The 21,341-nt window shown below is 39.1% G+C and overlaps 1 protein-coding gene across 3 annotated transcripts in view; it reads right to left on the bottom strand.

The window, feature by feature from the left end:
- UVRAG (UV radiation resistance associated) overlaps positions 1–21,341 on the bottom strand; it is a 335,807-nt gene that overhangs the window by 26,681 nt on the left and 287,785 nt on the right. For all 3 annotated transcript variants that reach the window (XM_023209367.1, XM_023209368.1, XM_023209369.1), the window contains one exon: positions 20–111. In XM_023209367.1, the coding sequence (XP_023065135.1) occupies positions 20–111 (92 nt within the window). The remainder of the gene's footprint in view (positions 1–19; positions 112–21,341) is intronic.

Genomic DNA, 21,341 nt, shown 5'->3' with positions numbered 1-21,341 from the left:
CAGAGATAAAGGTACTCACCACCTGACCATTAGTCCATGCTCCATGAAGTTTTTCAGGTTGGGAAGGGTTTGCCGCAAGTCTGGAGTCCCCAGTCCATGTTGGTATCTTAGCTGTGAAGGTGAAAAAACAGAATTAAAGATATTTTGGCAGATTATAAGCTTCGGAAAAATGAACCATTAAACAAGTTATTTTTTTTTTTTGAACTCTAAAAGAGGAAATGTAAATGTATGATACTATTATCAGCCTCACAGTACTGTCCACTTACTGGGTATTTGACATATAGATAAGCATGTATATGAATATGCACAACCACTTAAATTACGATGGTATTTAAGGTAGCCTCTTCATCTACTTACTGTTCTCTTGCCCCCTAAACTTAGAGAAGACTAAGAGTGACCAACTGTGGAATCAGGATATTTCAAAGACCCCTGTATCTAGCCTTCTACCCCCAGACCCCGGTAGGGTTTGCTAACACCAATTTCAGGGACATATACCAGAAAATCAGTGCTTCTTTTTAGATATTGCCAGCTTCCCTTCAGCCCCTCTCTTTTGTATAAACAAGGGTAAAGACCATCTTGTATTCAGCTCTGACTCCAATAGTGCCTGGCATAGTGCTGGTACTTAGTCAATGCTTATTAAACAAATAAATTGCAACTCACTTTTGACAGAGGCTATGCTCTGTGTTTCTCTTGAGTCTCTAACGTTCCTCTTTGTCCAGACCAGAGCACACAGCTGGAAAGGTGGTATACGGAAACTGCTGGCTTATGGGCGAGATCTGTCCTTTGTTTGATTTATTTCTGCTAGAGGCCAATTTTCTAAAATTAAGTGTCTTTCTGAGTGCTTTGGATAACTTGCTAATGGTTTTCATCTGTCTGCTCTTCACTTCCTTAAACTGTGTCTCCGAATATCACCATTTGCTTCCCTAACTGACCATAACGGAGAGCCGAGGTAAGTGGATGTGCATATTCACACACATGCTCATCCACACATCAAACACAGTAAGTGGACAACACAGCTCTGCAAAATGTGTTTTTCAAATGACATATTACACATGAAGAAAGTTTATAGACTTTATAAAATGTATGTCAGTGTACAAATGTGAAGAGGCATCAGTCTTAAAGTTTAACTCTTTTAGCACTTAAATTTAAGAGTGGCTAAGTCAAACTTTTAAATATATCCCTCTTTTAAAAAAGAAAACCACAAATCATGTGAATAGAAAGCAGGCCTTCAGAGTTAGACAACAGGGGGCATAAAAAAACACCTACTAAAAACAGTCAGTTTTCTTTTGTTTGACTCTAGTATTCAACTGATTTTTCTCTGCTTGACTGATACTGAGAGAGAAAGAGTTCACTCTCACCGATTCTGGGCTTTTTAAGAAAAACCTCTAAACCTAACGGGGTCTCCTGAATGGTCTGAATGAATACACACACAAAGTAAGGAGGTAGAAACATACTACATTAAAACTACAAGGTATCTTGAATTTTATATTATTTCAGCCAATCCTTTTCTTTTGCAGATGGGAAAACTGAACCCCAGAAAGGAGAAGTATATTATCCAGGGCCACATGGTTCAATGGCAAAGATATTATCGGCCAGGGCCTGCTTTTCACAAACCATGCTACTCTCCACCATCTATCCCAAAGTCTGAGAAGAAAACTGGTAACAATACTTGAGAAAGCAGAAGGAAAACGGTTTTTTCCTTTTTCAAACGCAGCTTGGTGACCTAAATCACCTCCTGAGATTTGCTGACCTTGAATTATAAGATCTACCCCCATATTAAATGACATCATTTCTTATATTAATATAAATGCATTTTTCCATACATTGATAAAAGCAAAATGGCTGATATCCCAACATGACATTCCTGAATTCATTGTTTCAATAAGAAGTGAAATTGTTTACACATGGCATGGAAATTTTACCTGTGATTCATAGTGAAAAATATTAAACATCAAGGGAAAAAGAAAACCATACTGAAATAACACTAAGCTATGTGTCTCCCAGTGAGTACACAGACAATTGCCTGCCCCAGGTTCCACAGTGGAAGATGGGTGTGCAACTGTTTTCAGAGAACACAGTGAAAATTTCTCTCCAAGTCTGATTTTAACCAAAAAAAGAAAAATGTGGAAATTTCAAGCCTCCGTCTGGGTCTTAACTCTCCATTTGCTGCATAGCACTACTTTTTAAAAATCATAAAATCTTTGAATTTTATAATTAAAAGAGACCCTGGAGATCATCTTTCCAACCTTCTTCCTCTTATAAATGAAGAACTAAGGCCCAGGAAGACAGGAGCATCCTGCCCAAAGTTACAGGGATGATAAGGGACAAAGCCAAGGCTAGAACCTCTTAATAACAGCTCCAAAATCTACTGTATTACCCTTTTAATTTTCCATCTAGAGAACTCAAAAATAAATGCATACATAACACATACATTATTATTAATAAAGTATAAGTACGGTTTAAGAAAAAAAAAAAAGTTCTCTGCTCTACTGTCTACCCCAAACTCTGAGAACACCTTTTAGCTGTTTTTTCACCTTCATATTTCTAAATAATATGTTTATATTAAGAATTTTTATTCTTCCTTCTCCTCCAGTTAGAGACATTATCTACTACGCTCCCACCATGAAAGATGAGAATTTAGCACTCTAACACCACTTTGCTCTCACACAAACATTTTATCCCCTTTCCCGTACATTATCTACTGGCTTTTTCTGAAAGAGTATGAGAACTTGACTCTACTCTCCCACACATAGTTCCCTTCCTCATCTTCTCTATACATTCAATATCACATTTTAAATTAAATCAACATTAGTGTTTACCTCATTATACCTACATAAATACTGTTCGCTGCTGAGCCATGTAATATATTATTCCTTTCTTGCACTTGTTTGTTTCACTGGAAGTGATAACTGCCATTTTTTCTACCAGTTGAGTTTTTCTATGTACTTGTCACTAGAAACTCCCCAAACTCTGACAAAAATCTTAAAAACTGGTCAGGCGTGGTGGCTCACACCTGTAATCCCAGCACTTTGGGAAGCTGAGGTGGGTGGCATTTCAGACCAGTCTGGGCAACATGGTGAAACACTCTCTCTACCAAAAATACAAAAAATTATCCAGGCATGGTGGTGCATCCCTGGGGTCCCAGCTACTCAGGAGGCTGAGGTGGGAGGATCACTTGAGCCTGGGAGGTTGAGGCTGCAGTGAGCTGAGATTGTGCCACTGGACTCTAGTCTGGGTGATAAGAGTGAGACCCTGTCTCAAAAAAATAAAAAAATAAAAAAAAAAAACCTTAAAATTCTTCTCAATCATAACTAAGCACACCATAAAATCGATCAAGTCCATTTCGTTCTTAGAGATGTATTTCCTGAAGCCTCCTCTCTCTGCTTCAGCCTGAATTGGCTGCTAGCTAGGCCTGCTGCATTATCTTCCTACAAGCTTCTTTAGTCATCACGCTGGAAATTTTGCTTACTTTTCTCCTGTGCTGAAGCTGTTATTTCCTAGATTGTCTTTTTTCTTGATCTACTGCCTCATCTTGGTGGAGTGTATCCTATAATATCTTTCTGGGAAAGGACAGCATGGGAGGTTAACTTTTATGACACCCTGAATATTTCAAAATATAACTATTCCATTCTTACACTTGAATGATAGTTTGCCTAGGTATAGATTTCAAGGCTGCAAATACTTTTTCTTAGGTAGTTCCAAAGTATTTCTTTACTGCCATTTAGAAACCTGTTAAAATTCTGGTTCCTGGATCTTTTGAATGTAAGCCGGTTCTTCCCTCTGGAAGCTTTAGGACTTTCTTCTTTAACCTCAGTATTCTAAAATTTTATAGTGATAAGCCTTCATTTAGATCTTTCATTCATCATTTTCAGTCTGTTTTCATTCCCTGGGCCGAGCACTTAGTACAGCCTTTCAATATGAATACTTTTATTGCCTAATTCTGAATATTTTCTTCTATTATTATTATTTTGTCTCCTCCTCCTTCTTCATTTTACCCTCTGGATTTTTTTTTTTTTTTTCACTTTATTTTAGACTTTTTTTTTTTTTTTTTTTTTAAATATTAGAGGCTTCCCTTTAATACCTAGTAATCTTTGGCTGTTAGTTTATCTTTACAAGCGAGACTGTGACTGTGAGACTCTAAAAAGCTGTGAAGGAAGTCTGCCTTGGCAGTACCTGACTGGCTGTGGGGGAAGGGTTCACTGTAGAATGAGTAGATGGAAATCCAGTCTTTTGACGGGGAAAGGTTAGTACTACAGTCCCAGTACCTCTCATTGCTGCCTCTGTTTTTTTCCCAGAAAGAACCCTTCAATTTTCTGTCTTGAGGCATAATCTGGATCTTATTTGGGGTGTAAAGTTGGAAAAGGCAGTTGGGGAACTCTGTGTCAGTATGTTACACTTTCACTTAATCACCTTTCGGTAAGGCACCTTCCTTCTTGTTCCCAGTATATCAAGCAGTTTAGGTTCAGAGCTTCTTCGGCTCAATCTTTTTCAGCAAGTAAACTTTCATTTTCCCGCTAGGGCATGGGGGAACATAGTTATTGGCAGCAGAGAGTGGGAAAAATGAACTGGGAGTGTTACTTCTCTTTCTCTATAGACTGTCAACCTACCCTCCTATGTTTAGCTCTATATATTGTCCCTAAACTTCATGAGGTACTCGGTACCACCACATCCTTCTGGAGTCTGTGGTTTGGATTCTATTGCTTCTTAAAGGCTTCTGCCAAGTCAAGTTTATCACTCATTCGTTTACTTGCAAGTTGCTAAATTTTCTTGGTCTTGTCTGTTCTTTTCAGCCTTGTGAATTTAAAATTTTTAAATGATTTAACCTTATTATTAGCATTTTAGCAGAGAAGTGACAAACATATTCAGGCAGGTAGATTGCTTGAGATGAGGCGTTCGAGACCAGCCTATCCAACATGGTGACACCCTGTCTCTACTAAAAATACAAAAATTAGCCAGGTGTGGTGGCGTGCACCTCCCAGCTACTCGGGAGGCTGAGGCATGAAATCACTTGAACCTGGGTGGTGGAGGTTGCACTCAGCCGAGATTGTGCCACTGCACGCTAGCCTGGGCAACAGAGACTGTCTCCAAGCAGAGTCCCATATATATATATATATATATATGGCATTTTATATATAAAAAACCAGCTTTTCATTATTGGCTAACTCCTCTTCTGATAGCTTTTTACACAGTACTCACTACTCTGGCAGAAAGCAGTTTCTTAACTCTATGTCTCTCTCTAGGCATTCTGTATCTCATGTTTTATCTATTCTCAAAGAACCAACAGAAGTTCCATTCTCCATTGAAAGCTCTCTGATTACTCTAGGTAAGTCGCCATTTTACGCTTGACCCTAAACTCCTCCCTATGCCACTTTTCCATTTGTTCTTCTTGGAAAGCCTTAACTAACTAGATAGGTACTTGATGAATACTTGGTAATTAACAACTTAAATACAGTTTAGGAAGAAATGAGAGGCATCACGACACAGTAGGATAGGCTTAAATGCAGAAGAGCTGGGTTTGAATACCAGTACTGTCACTTATTAGTTGTTTGACTTTGAATAAGTCACTTCTCTGAGATTCCATTTCCTTACACGTAAAATGGGGATGCTGCCTGCCTTGCAGAGCTGTTGCAAAAGTTTAAAGAAGATGAGGTATATACACTGTCCAAAATAATATCTGTTACATCATAAGTGCTACAATATAAAATACCTGTTATCATTACTAACACACACGAACACATATATATACACACACACTCTCTCTGCATTATTATCGTCATAGTGTGTCTGGAATTGGTGGGTTCTTGGTCTCACTGACTCCAAGAATGAAGCCGCGAACCCTCGTGGTGAGTGTTACACTTCTTAAAGATGGTGTGTCTGAAGTTTGTTCCTCCAGACGTTCAGATGTGTCTGGAGCTTATAACTTCTGATGGGTTCGTGGTTTCACTGACAGGAGTGAAGCTGCAGACCTTTGCGGTGAGTGTTACAGCTCTTACAGGCACTGCGTCTGGAGTTGTTCGTTCTTCCCGGTGGGTTCATGGTCTCGCTAGCTTAGGGAAGTGAAGCCACAGACCTTCACAGTGAGTGTTACAGCTCTTAAGGACAGCGTGGACCCAAAAACTTAAGCAGCAACATTTACTGCAAAAAGCAAAAGAATAAAGCTTCCACAAGAGACAAACTAACCCCAGCGGATTCCCATGCCACTGCTAGCTGCTGTAGCCTGCTTTTATTCCCTTATCTGACTCCACTCACATCCTGCTGATGGGTCCATTTTACAGTGAGCTGATTGGTCTATTTTACAGAGCGCTGACTGGTCCGTTTTGACAGAGTGCTGATTTGTGTATTTATAATCCCTGAGCTAGACACAGAGTGCTGATTGGTGCATTTACAATCCCTTAGCTAGACATAAAAGTTCTCCAAGTCCCCCCTAGACTCAGGAGCCCAGCTAGCTTCACCTAGTAGATCCCGCACCGGGTGGGCAGCCAGAGGTGCCTGCTAGTCCTGCGCCCTGCACCCGTACTCTGCAGCCCTTGGGCGGTTGATGGGACCAAGTGCTGCGGAGCAGGGGGTGGCGCTCGTCGGGGAGGCTCCTGCCGGGTGGGAGCCCACCACCGGGGCGGTTCGGGCATGGCGGGCTGCAGGTCCCAAGCCCTGCCTCGCGGGGAGGCAGCTGAGGCCAGGCAAGAACTCAAGCACACCACCGGCGGGCCAGCACTACTGGGGGACCCGGCACACCCACCGCAGCTGTTAGCCCGGGTGGTAAACCCCTCACTGCCCTGGGCCAGCGGCGCTGGCGGCCACTCCCTGTGCTGGACCTGCAGAGTTGGCGCCCACCGGAACTCGCGCTGGACTGTGAGCATGGCGCGCAGCCCTGGTTCCGCCCGCACCTCTCCCTCCACACCTCCCCACAAGCAGAGGGAGCCAGCTCCAGCCTCGGCCAGCCCAGAGAGGGGCTCCGACAGTGCAGTGGTGGGCTGAAGGGCTCCTCAAGCACCGCCAGAGTGGACGCTGAGGTCTAAGGAGGCGCTGAGAGTGAGGGCTGCTAGCACATTGTCACCTCTCAATAGCATCTACCACTAGGCTGGGCATAAAGCCAGTGTTCAATAATGGCTTACCACTTAACTACTAAGAATGGGGGGCAGAAAAGGAAGAAGGAAAGAGTTACTTCAAATCAAAGGGAAAATCTTCAGTACATTGTTCACTTTTTAAATGCTAATTTTCATTAAGCTTCTGACTGCATGCACTCCAGAGAAGCAGCAATAAACACACACGTGTCAATATCTTTAAAATAATTATATAGTGAAATGGAAAGACTGATACATGATGTGAGTGGTCAGGGGACCTGGTGAAAGACCCAGCTCTGCTATATGGTCACGCAAACTCCTTCCTTGCTTGGGCTAGTCAAATGATTTTCAAACATTTTAAAATTCAATAATCTTCAACAAGTTAACTCCCTGATATTAGTAAAAACAGAAAGAAAAAGAAGAAACCTGGTCAAGGAGGAAAGGGTAAGGATAGGGAAAGGGGAGAAAGAACTACATTTACTAAGTCTCTACACGTCCTATTCATTCATTCAACAAATATTTATTGAGTGTCCACTAGGCTAGGCAATGTGAATCAGCTCTCTGTCTTTGGAATGAGAGGCCTGGAATCACAGCCTATTCTCGCCATATAATGTGTGTAACTTTGAGCAAGTGACATAACCAATCTATGCCTTGTCTATAAAACAGGACCAACAATATTTATCTCATAAGATAGTTGTAAGAGTTCAATCAGAATTTTTATAAAGAATGGAAGTTCCTGAGGCCTGACTTTTACAGCATAGTCATTAAAACTGCTGAGGTCTGAGAGTGCTAAGCTGAAGAGTTCAACTTTATCTTGCTGGTAAGTAGTAAGAACCTACTCCAGGGTTTTAAGCAAGAGTGTGAACGAGGGAAACAACTGCAAAGGCAGCTATGGACTGGCTAAAAGACTGAAGTACTCTTCTCTCTAAGAAATCTTATTTCAGGTTCCACCAACACCTGCCCTCACCAACTATTATCAATTCCACACTTCCCTAAACATTACGGCTCCTTTTGCTCTCATTTTTGATTGGGGAAGGCAGATGCCAAGAAAACCAGGCAAATACTGCTTTGGGTCTAACGGCCTCAAATTAGCCTCTGAAATAAACACCTTTTGTAACAACTTCCTACTCCACCACCACTACCAAAAGAGTCTAAGCAGTCTTTAAGTGGAATTTTGGTTTCAATTAGTTTGAATTTCAGCTTTACTTTGATTGATTTAGGATTCCATGGGGCAATCAAGATTTTGTTCAACTCTATGGCTAGTAAGCAACCAAGGTGAAAATTACACTTAGATAATAAGTTAGATGGGAAGTGGGGAGAAACAATGTTCCGTGGTTTCCCTGGAAAAATTAACAAACTGTATTGTCTGGTAGCAAAAGACAATCCCTATGCTAAAAAAAAAACCCAGGAAGATCTGGCTTTATAGTCACTGGAACAAGCTAAAAGAAAGAAAATCCAAGCAACGAGTACATTCAGACCACAACAGACAACTACAGCCATGTCAATTCTATGTTCTCTCTGTTTTCCTCTCATATACCCCCTTTTTGTATAAAAATATAGTATTTTTCCAAAGCCACATGCTGGTTTCTTCCACTTTGTGTTTCATCAAGTAAGACAAATCAGCTCTGACGTTAGAGCTCTTGCAGTTGGAATTAACTAGTTCATGCAGCTTGATAAATGTTGCTTCATTGACGAGGGAAGACCACTTGCAGCTCTGGAGATCATATTTAAAATGTAGTGTGATTTTACTGCTTAGAAATAAATGCTGCGTTCTTGCACCCAGTAAGCATCCTCCTATTGAGCTGAGAGGTTTAATTTAATATCAAAGTGCTCCATTTTATTTTTATTTTTTAAACACAATTTTTCTAGGCCAGGAAAGCCTCTGGGGATTCAGGAATCATTGTGTCATTTGGCATTTGGCACAGGAGAAATGCAGTTCAGACAACACACACACATGTCCCCACCCTTCCAAACTGTATTCATCCACACAAAGCCACTTATTGCCTGACTTATTAGTTCCATATGTGGCTTGAGCTAAGCTGCATGATATGTTTGATACAAACCGTGTGTTATCGTGAGGGAATGTGGATTAATACAATGCTTCAAAAAAGGTTACTAAAAGATCAACACTTTCGTGATGGGATTACAATGAATTTGACTACAAAGAAATGGTCTGGAGGAACTAAAAATATGAAATGAAAAACGCACATATGCATCAAAGATTTAACTTTACAGATTTGCCTTATGTAGGCAAACATCTCTGTGGAACTAGTTACCAGTATTTCAATCCATTTTTAAGTACTACTAAGTTTCACTGACATGAAAAGAACTAGATTATGCACTTGAAAAAAAAGAGTACCACCATGTCAAAAACAAAATCTGCCTTCCTAGAAGAAAATGCAACTGTTTCAAGATGTGGAAAAGCTACTTAAAGAATATTTAATATGAGCAATAATATTGTTTCTTACAGTGAGTCATTGCAATACATACCTCTAAGGAAAAGTATAAAAACTCGATTATGGGCCTCTGGTTGCAAGAACAACCTAAGTACTTTTCCAATCCCATCTATAAACACATGCCAGTCTTTTCCAAAGTAGATATGTTATAACGTAAACATGGACACAGCTCAGGTCTACCATTCTGAGGACTGAAGCCTAGAAGTCAAAACTAGAAGCTTTAAAGTCTAGTAATTGAAAAAGCTTCTTTCATTTCTCCTTCTAGTCACACTATCAACTGCTTTCAGAATCATGGAATTAATACTAGAGCTGAATAGCACCTCTGAAGAAAGTGAGAGGTTAAATGGCCTAAGGTTGAACAGGTTGAATCCAGGGACCAGAATCCAAGTCTGACAAGTTCTACCCTTACAGGCTCCTTTCTTTATATATGTTGCTTTATTGTATTCATGAGGCACAGATTATAACTAAGTTAAATTTACCATTATAAAGTCTGCCATATTAAAAATATTTCAATTAAGATGGCCCTTTGCTTCAGAATCTTACATTGACCAGAAAGCAACTAGAACCACTATTAGCCTCACGTGATTCTGGAGTCAACCTGTTAGTGTAGTCTCTGTCACTTCCAATCCTTGTGAGTTGCTAAGGAGGATTAGTAATGCATATTGCAAATAAACAAGCAAAGAAAAACTGCAAATTTGTCAAAAGCAGATAAATCATGACCTTGGATGCAACTGCAATCAGTTTTAATCAGTGATCATCAAAGAAGGGCTATGTTCTCTGGAGGCTAAAGGCTATATGAGTCAGTAGACTTGAGTAGGATCCATTAATGTAAATATTCATGCTGTTCAGCAGGTCGAGCAAGCCCAACTTCTGTTCCTTGCCCTCATGTTGATAGTCCTGTGTACCTTGATTTATCCCAAAATACCCTGGATTGACCTTTGGCCCAATCTGGATCTTTGATTCCCTTCACAGCTAAACCTTACTCTCTAAACTGATCAAATTTGACATTTCTGAGGCCGGGTACGGTGGCTCACGCCTGTAATCCCAGCACTCTGGGAGGCCGAGACAGGTGGATCACCTGAGGTCAGGAGTTCGAGACCAGCCTGGCCAAACCCTGTCTCTACTAAAAATACAAAACAATTAACCGGGCATGTTGGTGTGTGCCTGTAATCCCAGCTACTTGGGAGGCTAAGGCAAGAGAATTGCTTGAACCTGGGAGGCGGAGGTTGCAGTGAGTTGAGATCACACCACTGCACTCCAGCCTGGGCAACAGAGTGGGATTCCATCTAAAAAAAAAAAAGGGCATTTTTGCCTCCAATTCATTGACTTTGATGCAATCTTGGTGCAAAGAGCTAAACACTCAGATCAAGATCACAGTCTAATAGAACAGAGGTAGTTTTCCAGAACATTGCAGAAATGGAATCACAGAGTATTTAGCCTATTGTGTCTGCCTTCTTTCACAAGAAATTCATCCAGGTTGTGTGAGTAGTCTGGTAATTTTTTACTGCTGAGTAGTATTCTATTGTATGGATGTACCACACATGATTTATCTATATGCCAGCTGAGGGACATCTGGGTTTCTCATTTTTATTATTAGGAATTAAGTTGCTATAAGTATGTGGGCATAGGTTTTTAATTGGACTTATATTTTTGTTTCTCCTGGACCAATACCTAGGAGTGGAACTGCTGGGCTGAATGGCAGATATACCTTTAACTTCATTTTTAAAATGCGAACTACTTTCCAAAGTGATTATATAAGTTTTTCATTCTCCGCAGCAATGTATGTGTTTCAGTTGCTGTGTACTGTCATCAGCACCTGATACTGTCAGTTTTAAAACTTTAGCCATTCTAGCAGTTGTATAGTAGTGTCTCAATGAAGTTTTATTTTATTTATCTGTTTTTTGTTTTTAAGACAGGGTGTCATTCTGTCACTCAGGCTGGAGTGCAGTGGCGTGATCACAGCTCACTGCAGCCTTGACCTCGGGCTCTGGTGATCCTCCCATCTCAGCCTCCTGAGTAGTTGGTACTACAGGCATGTGCCACCATGCCCAGCTAATTTTTTGGTAGAGACAGCGTTTTGCCATGTTGCCCAGGCTGGTCTCGAATCCCTGGATTCAAGCCATCTGCCTGCTTTGGCCTTCCAAAGTGCTAGGATTACAGGTATCAGCCATGGCACCCAGCCTCATTGTGGTTTTAGTTTGCATGTCCCCAGTGACTAATAATATTGAGATTTTTATTTTTTTAAGACAAGGTAATGCTTTGTCACCCCGGCTGGAGTGCAGTGGCATAAACACAGCTCACTGCAGCCTTGACCTCCTGGGCTCAAGTTATCCTCCCACTTCAGCCTCCCAAGTAGCTGGGACTACAGGTGTGCACCACCACGTCCAGCTAATTTTTGTATTTTTAGTAGAAACGGGTTTGGCCATGCTGCCCAAGCTGAGCACTTTTTTCACATGTTTATTTGCCATCTGTATCTCTACTGGTTCTCCCAGTTTCTGTGAGCTATCTAATGGTAAACGTGAGGTACTTCTGATGAATACTTAACACGTCTGATGTATACCCTCTGATTAATCTTAATACCTTCTAATTAGTAACCCTCTAATCGATACCATTTCTGCCTAATCTAGCTAGAGTATATTCTGTTTACTGCAGTAACACAATCTTATAAGCAGTGGGTAGCTACAGCGAGTTCTTATGTATGGAAAAGACAAATGAAAATGTTATTGTAAGTGCAGGGATTCTTTATAAAAATTCAAATAAATCTATGTATCAGTTTTACTGAAATGAAAAAATGCACTTAAATCTGTTGCTGTAAATTTGATTACATAAGAAACATACAGGCCCATTCTGGTACCTCCCCAGCCATGTATAGTGACCACAAATACCCAACATGATCATTAGAAGAAATTACTTAATTCAACAAGTCATAAATAATTACTGAATTATGTGCATGTATATGTGTGGTGGTGATGATAATGGCAGAAATGGAGATACATGCATGGCACTGTTTATAACAGGGGAAATTTGGAAATAATCTAAATATATGTTAGGCTTTTAGCCAAGTTCTATGATGGAATAATGATGGTGCTAATGATAATGAAAATAGTGCTACAGCTGTTAATGTGTTTATTTAGTGATTAGTTATGTGCCGGGAATCAGTGCTAAGCATTTTATATTATTTCACTGAGTCCTCACTGTAACATTATTATGGTTGAAGAAACCATGACTTAAGAGACAGAATTAAATGACAGAGTTTGAATTAGCCTGAATTCAAGCACTGTGGTTGAATTCTAGGTTTGTCTGAATCCTACCACTTTGAACTTGTAACTACTTAAGAACGATGATGATAATGGTGATACCAATAGCAGCTATTCTTTTTCTCAACCTGCAATCTGTGCTAGGTATGGAACTTGACTGTTTACTTATGTCATCTCATTTAATCTTCATAGTAACCCTATAAGGTAGGTGGTGTAATTCTCACCCTACATATGACAAAGTTTAAAAGGTGGAAGGAGTTGCCTGAAATTCCCCAAATGGAAAATAAAGGAGTTGGGATTTGAATTCAACTCTGATAGTTTACACTGCAGCACACAGTCTAAATACTGCATGTAAGTTGTTTAGAAAAGATTTTGTTTTCTTTTTCCTCATTTAATTCCAACAATCATAAAGGAGACCCTCAAGTCTTTTTTATTTTTAAATCAGAGAAACCCATTACTTCTCTTGATTTCAGAAATTTGACAATAGTTACATCTCTATTTACTTACTGTTCAGCTAAGCTATACATATTTAGTCTTTTAAAATCGTTGTTTCTAAGTTAATCCCTACAGCCTCTTAATCATTCTTTGTGTCTCAGAACTCCCTCCAGTTTTCCTTAAAGAATCTGGTAATGAGGTGCCTTAAATGGAACACAGTTTTCCAGAATGCTCTTTTCTCTCATTAATGATTTTTCCCCTAAAATATTAATTTTACTATAATAGCTACTTCATGCCTTTTAAGTTTTCTGTGGAATTCCTCTGACCTCACTTGAACTGCAATAGAGTCCAAACCCATGAGTCCACTGTTTAGTCTCTCTGGTTGATCATAAATAAATGTATCTTCAAACAAAAACAAAAACAAAAAAAACAAAAAAAACAAAAACAGCAATGACCTTTCAAGTGCACATTGCTACATTGCTCCTCACAATTTGTTTTCAAATAATGTAAATAATTGTTTTCTCTCACAATTCATTTAACAAAAAGTAATGAATTCATTAGATATGTAATAAATATTTACTACGTGCAAGGTGTGATTGGGTATCAAAAAATGACTCAGCCATGAATACTACCCTGAAGGAGGTTACCTCCTCATACAATGAGGAAAGAGTTTGATGGCAGGGAGTCGTAGGCAGAATTTTAAGATGGCTCCCATGACCTTCATCCCCCGGTATTAATTCCTTGATAATTTTATATTTACAGCGAAGGGAGATTATTTTTGTGGGATAGTCTAACCACACAAACTCTTTACAAGCAGAGGTTTCTCTGGCTGGCAGCAGACGACAGAGAGATTCAAAGTATGAGAAGGGCTTGATGGGACATTATTGGTCTGAAGATGGAGGATCATGTAAGAAGAAATGTGGATAGCTTCTAGGAGCAAAGAGTGGCCCCTGGCTGAAGGCCAGTATGTAAATGGGAACTTCAGACCTACAGCTGCAAGGAACTGAATTCTGCCAACAATTTAGATGAGCTTGGAAGTGGATTATTGCCAAGAAACTCCAGATAAGAGCTCAGCCTGGCCAACACGTTGATTTTGGCCTTGTGAGACCCTGAGCAGAGAAACCAGCTGAGCCCACCCAGAATTCTGACCTGCAGATCTGTGAGATAAAAATGGATGTTGCAGAAAAGGCTTTTGATAAAATTCAACATCCCTTCATGATAAAAACTCTCAAAAAACTAGGTATTGAAGGAACATACCTCAAAATAACAAGAGCCATCTATGACAAACCTACAGTCAACATCATACTTAATGGGCAAAAGCTGAAGGCATTTCCCATGATAAACCAACAGGAGACAAGGATCCCCTCTTTCACTACTCCTATTTGACATAGTTTTGGAAGTCCTGGCCAGAGCAATCAGGCAAGAGAAATAAATAAAGCGCATCCTAATAGGAAGAGAGGAAGTCAAACTCTCCCTGTTTGCAGATGACATGATTCTGTATCTATTAAACCCCATAGTCTTGGCCCCAAAGCTCCTTAAGCTGATAAACAACTTCAGCAAAGTCTCAGGATACAAAATTAATGTACAAAAATCACTAGCATTCCCAACAACAGCCAAACCATGAGCTAAATCAGGAACACAATCCGATTCACAATTGCCACAAAAAGAATAAAATACCTAGGAATACAGCTAACCAGGGAGGTCAAAGATCCCTACCAGAAGAATTACAAAACACTGCTCAAAGAAATCAAGATGACGTAAATGGAGAAATATTCCATGCTCATGAATTGAAAGAATCATATCATTAAAATGGCCACATTGCCTAAAGCAATTTATAGATTCACTGCTATTCCTATCAAACTACCAAGGACATTCTTCATAGAACTAGAAAAAACTACTTTAAAATTCATATGGAACCAAAAAAGAGGCTGAATAGCCAAGGCAATCCTAAGCAAAAATAACAAAGCAGGAGACACCATGCTGTCCAACTTCACAATTATATTACTGGGCTACAATAACCCAAACAGCATGGTACTGGGTACAAAAACAAACACATAAACCAATGGAATAGAATAGAGCCCCAAAATAAGGCTGTACACCTACAACCATCTGTTCTTTGACAAAGCTGACAAAAACAATCAATGGAGAAAGGACTCCCTATTCAATAAATGGTGCTGGGATAACTGACTAGCCACATGCAGAAGACTGAAATTGAACCCCCTTCCTTATGCCATACATAAAAATCAACTCAAGATGGATTAAAGACTTAAATGTAAAACCCAAAACTATAAAAACCCTGGAAGATAACCTAGGCAGTACCATTCTGGACATAGGAACTACAAGGTTTCATGACGAAGATACCAAAGCCAACTGCAACAAAAGCAAAAATTGACAAATGGGATCAAATTAAGCTACAGAGCTTTTGCACAGCAAAATAAACTATCAACAGAGTAAACAGACAACCTACAGAATGGGAGAAAATATTTGCAAAATATGCATATGACAAAGGTCTAATGTCCAGCATCTATAAGGAACTTAAACAAATTTACAAGAGAAAAACAAATGACCCCATTAAAAGAGGGCAAAGGACATGAACAGACACTTTTCAAAAGGAGACATATATGCAACCAACAAGGATATGAAAAAAAACTCAGTATCACTGATCATCTGAGAAATGCAAATCAAAACCACAGTGAGATACCATCTCATACTAGACAGAATGGCTATTATTTAAAAGTCAAAAAATTATAGATGCTGGCAAAGTTGAGGAGAAAAAGGAAAGCTTATACACTGTTGGCAGGAGTGTAAATTAGTTCAACCACTGTGGTGATTTCTCAAAGAGCTAAAAACAAAAGTACCATTCGACCCAGAAATCCAATTATTGGGTATACATCCAAAGGAATATAAATTGTTTTATCATAAAGACATATGCATGTGTATGTTCACTGCAGCACTGTTCACAACTGCAATAACATGGAATCAACCTAAGTGTCCATCAGTGGAAGACTGCATAAAGAAAACGTGGTACATATCTACCAAGGAATACTATGCCGCCATAAAAAAAAATGAGATCATGTTCTTTGAAGGAACGTGAATGGAGCTGAAGGTCATTATCCCTGGCAAACTAACGCAGGAAGAGAAAACCAAATACCACAAGTTCTCACTTACAAGTGGGAGCTAAATGATGAGAACACATGGACACAAAGAGGGGAACGACAGATAGTGGGTCCTACCAGATGATGGAAGGTGGAAGGAGGGAGAGGAACAGAAAAAGTACTATGGGGTACTAGGCTTAATACCTGGGTCATGAAATAATGTGTACATCAAACTCCTGTGACAAGAATTTACCTATATAACAAAACTGCACATGTAACCCTAAACTTTTTTTTTTTAAAGGATGTTGTTTAAGCTGCTAAATTTGTGGTAATTAGTTATAAAGCACAGAAAACTAATTCAAGTGGAAAAGACTATGTCTACCTTTTACCTGAAGACATTAGGAGAGAATTCATGGGGAGAACATGGTCTAAGCAGTTCACTGATGGACAGATAATATTTAGATGAGGGAAGTCAGTGGAGAGACTTTCTGGAATTTCATCAACACTTCCAATAAACATTTTTGTGTATCTACTATGTGTCGGACACAATGGGGTTAGTCATTAATAATAATATAGAGGTTTTTAGTTAGCAGATATTTTGAACATTAAACATATTAGGATAGAATCCCCAGTGGCTAATTTAAGTGCTCAGGGGAAAGGGTTAGTAACACTGAAGAATCACCTCTGACTATCTCCTTTTGGAAGTGTGAGATTTTGTTCTAAATAGATTATACTTCTCTAAAATATTCTGGAAGATTTTTGTTAGGGTAAGAACCAAATTTGCTTGTTTAAGCTTATGGAAAGCAGACTGGACAATTTAAAAACACACTGTGATTTTGTTTATCAAATTGGGAATGCATAACATTATATATAATAATCCATTTCAAGTATATATCCATTTATATTTACAGCATATAAATATAAATGGTCACAAGTCAAAAATCACAGCATAAGACAGAGATGTTCACTACTGTCATAATCAGTTAATACTAATTAGGTAAGAGAAAAAGTCAAGAGCTATAAAAATTGGAAAATAACAGGCAAATGATCATTTTTAATAGATATGATTACACATTTAGAAAATCCATGCAAACCAAGTGAACGTTCATCACAAACAATAAAATACTTCAATACAAAATTTAAAAACAAAAATCAATCATTTGCCTTTATATAAGTAACAATGAATTAGAATATTACGTGGTGCTATTTTAAACAGAAACAAAGATAAAATATCTGGAAATAAACATAACCAAAATAGCAAGATCTATAGGAAGAAAACTTTAATATTCTATTGAGGGATGTAAAAGGAGATATTATAAGTGGAAACTCATACTCTGTTCTTGAATAGGAAGACTTGTTACTATAAAATGACATTTCTCTACAAACTAACCTATACATTTACTATAATCCTAGTAAACATACAAATAGGATCTTTCTAGAACTAGAAAACTTATTTTAAAGTTTAGTCTTGTTTTAGTAAATAAAGCATTTTCCATTGATTAGGCCCTGTTTAAGCACTTTACAAATATTAACTCATTCAATTATCATAAGAACCCTAAGAAAGCAGGTACTATTATTTTCCTCATATTACAGATGAAAAAATGGAGGCACAGAAGGAGAAAATAATTTGCTCCTATGATCCCTACACAAGGCCTACAAGATGACTGTAAATGCTTTAATGAGAGAGAATTTATTTTACTTACTGTTAAATGGCCAGCACCTGATATCATGCCAGGTGTGTGATAGTTAACAGACTTTTTTGGGGGAACTGCACTGTAAACTGCAACGGTGAAATCCACATTTCCTTATTTGATGAATACATTCATGTTGGAAAAGCTTTCTTGAGGTGTTAGGACCTAAGCCATTATCTGAAAGAAGATGAGCTGAACACAGTAACAACTGGGAAAGGAGGCCAGTGAGTGGAGACTTGGAAAGACTCTAAGCAAAGTTTAGAGGCAGGTAAACATGTATGATGAATGTGTGTGGATGCATGTCTGGGGATAGTGGACTGGTCGAGGAACCATTTTATTTAATTTTAAACAACAGAGCAGGAATACAATTTTGTTTGCATAAGGTGCTTTGAAAATGAATTTTATATAATGTATGAATCACCTATGCAGGTTTTGGGCAACCGTACTGGGGGTAAAAAAAAAAAATCAGCATAAATTTGTTTTAGGTGTATTAAAATTTCCATCAAGAGATCTGGTAAATGAGGCCTCCATTTGGTATTTATATATTACTCTTTGTGCTAGTCATCTTTGAGCAGATTATGATACAAAACTACCCCCATCAAATCAGTTAGCTTTTCCAAGGACTGTGCCATGCTTATTAAACAATGATGTGGTCTTCTATTTTCCAACTGCCACTTACACATTAACTTCCTACCTAACTCCAAAAATTCTTGACTGAAAAACAATCTAATAAAAAGCCAATTTAAAATATATGAAATGGTATAGGAGAAGGAACAACAAAATCAAAGAGTCTTTGGTTGGCATCAAGGTTTGCGAGTTACTCTGTATGACTTTGGGCAAGTCTCTTACCCCTGCCTGAGCCTCTGGCTCATACAACAACACCTGCTTGACAGAATTATTGTGTGGATTAATTAAAGTAATTTATGGAAAACTCCTGAAACAATCTGTGAGTTCTAAGTATCTTACAAATGTTAGTTATCTTCCTTTTCCCTCAATAGCTATTCCTAAGGATACTCTTTCTTACACTAAACCATTAATGCTATACCTTATTTTTCTACTTAATTTATTATTAATTTTTCTTTCTAACTTCTTTCAGTTAATACTATATATGTTGCTATTTTGGATCTCAACTGATTCAGGCAGGTCTAGAAGAGATAAGACTCGCCAAAACAAACAAACAAACAAACACCCATCCGAGACAAACAATAAGATCCACAGCATTCTGAAGATAAGAAATGCCAAAATTCTGTGGATGAAAGTAGATTAAAGTAATAGGGTTAGAAAATGGACAGAACAACAAAAATGGAATGATACTGGCAGGGTTATCAGGTAGAGGATATAAAACTATAGGCGGTAAGGGGCAGACTTACATTTTGAACCTAAGTTCATCCATATATGTTTAACAGAATTAATATATACATTTCAAACAGAATTTCAACTAGCTATGGTAACAACACTATTTCTTTTTGTTCCACCTTCAGTCTTGTATTGGTGTAAAGAAGATAAGCACCTCGAAGCATATATTCATTCAGTCAATAGATATTGAACCCCTTCTATGTGCTAGGCCATGGGCTGAGGTTACAAAGATAAGGAAGAGGCAGTTCCATAATATAACAGAAAGATATTTAAAAATCAGAAACATAAGTACATTAAAAATGAGTAAGGACCACGTTAGAGGAATATATAGGAACGCAGAGAAGGAACACCTAAGTCTCAGTGAGACTAGACGGTTCAGAAAAGAAGTGATAACCTGTCTGGACTGTGGCGTACGAGGTGGGTTTGAGTGAATGAAAGGGCAGGGAGGCACAGTATTCCACAGAGAGGAAACTGCACGTGCAAATCCCCAGAAGCACGAGAGAACGTGAGAAATAGCACGTGGTGTGGCCTGGTGGAGACAGGGAGGAGAGAGAGTAATGCAGGTTACTGGAGGAGCAGCAGCCTAGAGAGGAAAATTGTAAGCAAGGTTCTGAATTCCGGGTGCCCCAGAGAAGTCATGAGCATGCCTGATGACAGTGACGAGGTGTGACAGAGGGTTGAGCAGTTATACAGGCTCAAAGGAGGACGACAGTTTTACACGAGGAGGGAAATCCAATGTTCTGGAGATATGGAGAAACTTCCTATTCTACTCTCCACCTCCATCACCGTCTCGCTCTTGGGAAGTGCCAGAAAACAAGCCTCTAACAGAAGGGGTTGCACGCTTCAGTTAAGGGAAGGAGAAGAAAAGAGTGCTATGGCTACCAGGAAGTTTGCAAGGGGCTGGAGGCCTCAGTTTGGGTGAGGATGCCCTTGAGGTCCTTGGAGCAGCAGCCAAGGCTTCATTTGGATGAGGCCTGTCTCACTGCACTCAACAGGACTTCCAAGTCCCGGGTTAAGGTCCCAGCTGAAACTGCTGACTCAAGGAAAGGACTGCCTCAGGGTATCTGCTTGTGGAACAGGCTCTGGTAACAAAATCTGATGACAGATTTCCACCCAAATGACAGCAAGAGGCCTGATGAGGCACAGAATCCTATGGAGTAGAGCATAACTTAGAAGGCATTCGAGTTTTACAGATCCAAAGAGCAGACTCCTTTTCTACAGCATCCTTGACTGTGACCTCGCTTTAGCGCACACACACACACCGTCAGTGACTTAGACACTTAATTTATCCCAGGCTTTCCATTCCATTGTTGGGCAGCTTTATCTGTTAAACAAAGTTATTTCTCATGTGGGCTAAAAATTTATCCTTTCTATCTATTTGTATTAAGTTAGTCCCTCAGCAAGGTTTAATTTTTTTCCTTCTCCCTGACAGCCTTGCAAATACAAAGATAGCTATCTCCTTCCCTTGGACATACTCTTATGTTTTTAACTTATCTAGAATAATTATATATTTAACATACATTTTTTTCAGGCTTATCAATAACTTCTGTTACAATTTTATTCTCTATCTGATTAAGCCACACAAAAAAGCCATGTTAAGTAAATTTCAACACAGAAGGGATCCTTGGCTTCCCCAATGAATCTTTGTTTTGTTTGTGTCTCCCTATTTTGTTTTCTGGTTTTTCAAGCCAGACAGACTATGAGTTCTACAAGAATCTTAGCTGCCTTGCAGGGTTCTGACTGGAGGCTGCCCTCAGGCTACAAGCTACACAAATGACACTCAGCAAGTGCTATCCCCTGCTTCCAAGGTTTGACTCTCCTCTTGTCATTCTCTAGTGCCTTCATATAATTGCTTTATTGTATTTTTGTTTACAGTTTTTAATCTGTGGGAGAGTTGATCTGTTAGGAGCCACTCAGTAAGAGCAGAAGTGGCATCTCCCTCTAAGGGCTATTTTTTTTTTTTTTTTTTTAATACAGAGTCTCGCCCTGT

Source organism: Piliocolobus tephrosceles, chromosome 13 (genome assembly GCF_002776525.5).
Source record: "Piliocolobus tephrosceles isolate RC106 chromosome 13, ASM277652v3, whole genome shotgun sequence".
In the NCBI taxonomy this organism is placed as follows: domain Eukaryota; kingdom Metazoa; phylum Chordata; class Mammalia; order Primates; family Cercopithecidae; genus Piliocolobus; species Piliocolobus tephrosceles.
This window is presented reverse-complemented; position numbering and strand designations above follow the sequence as displayed.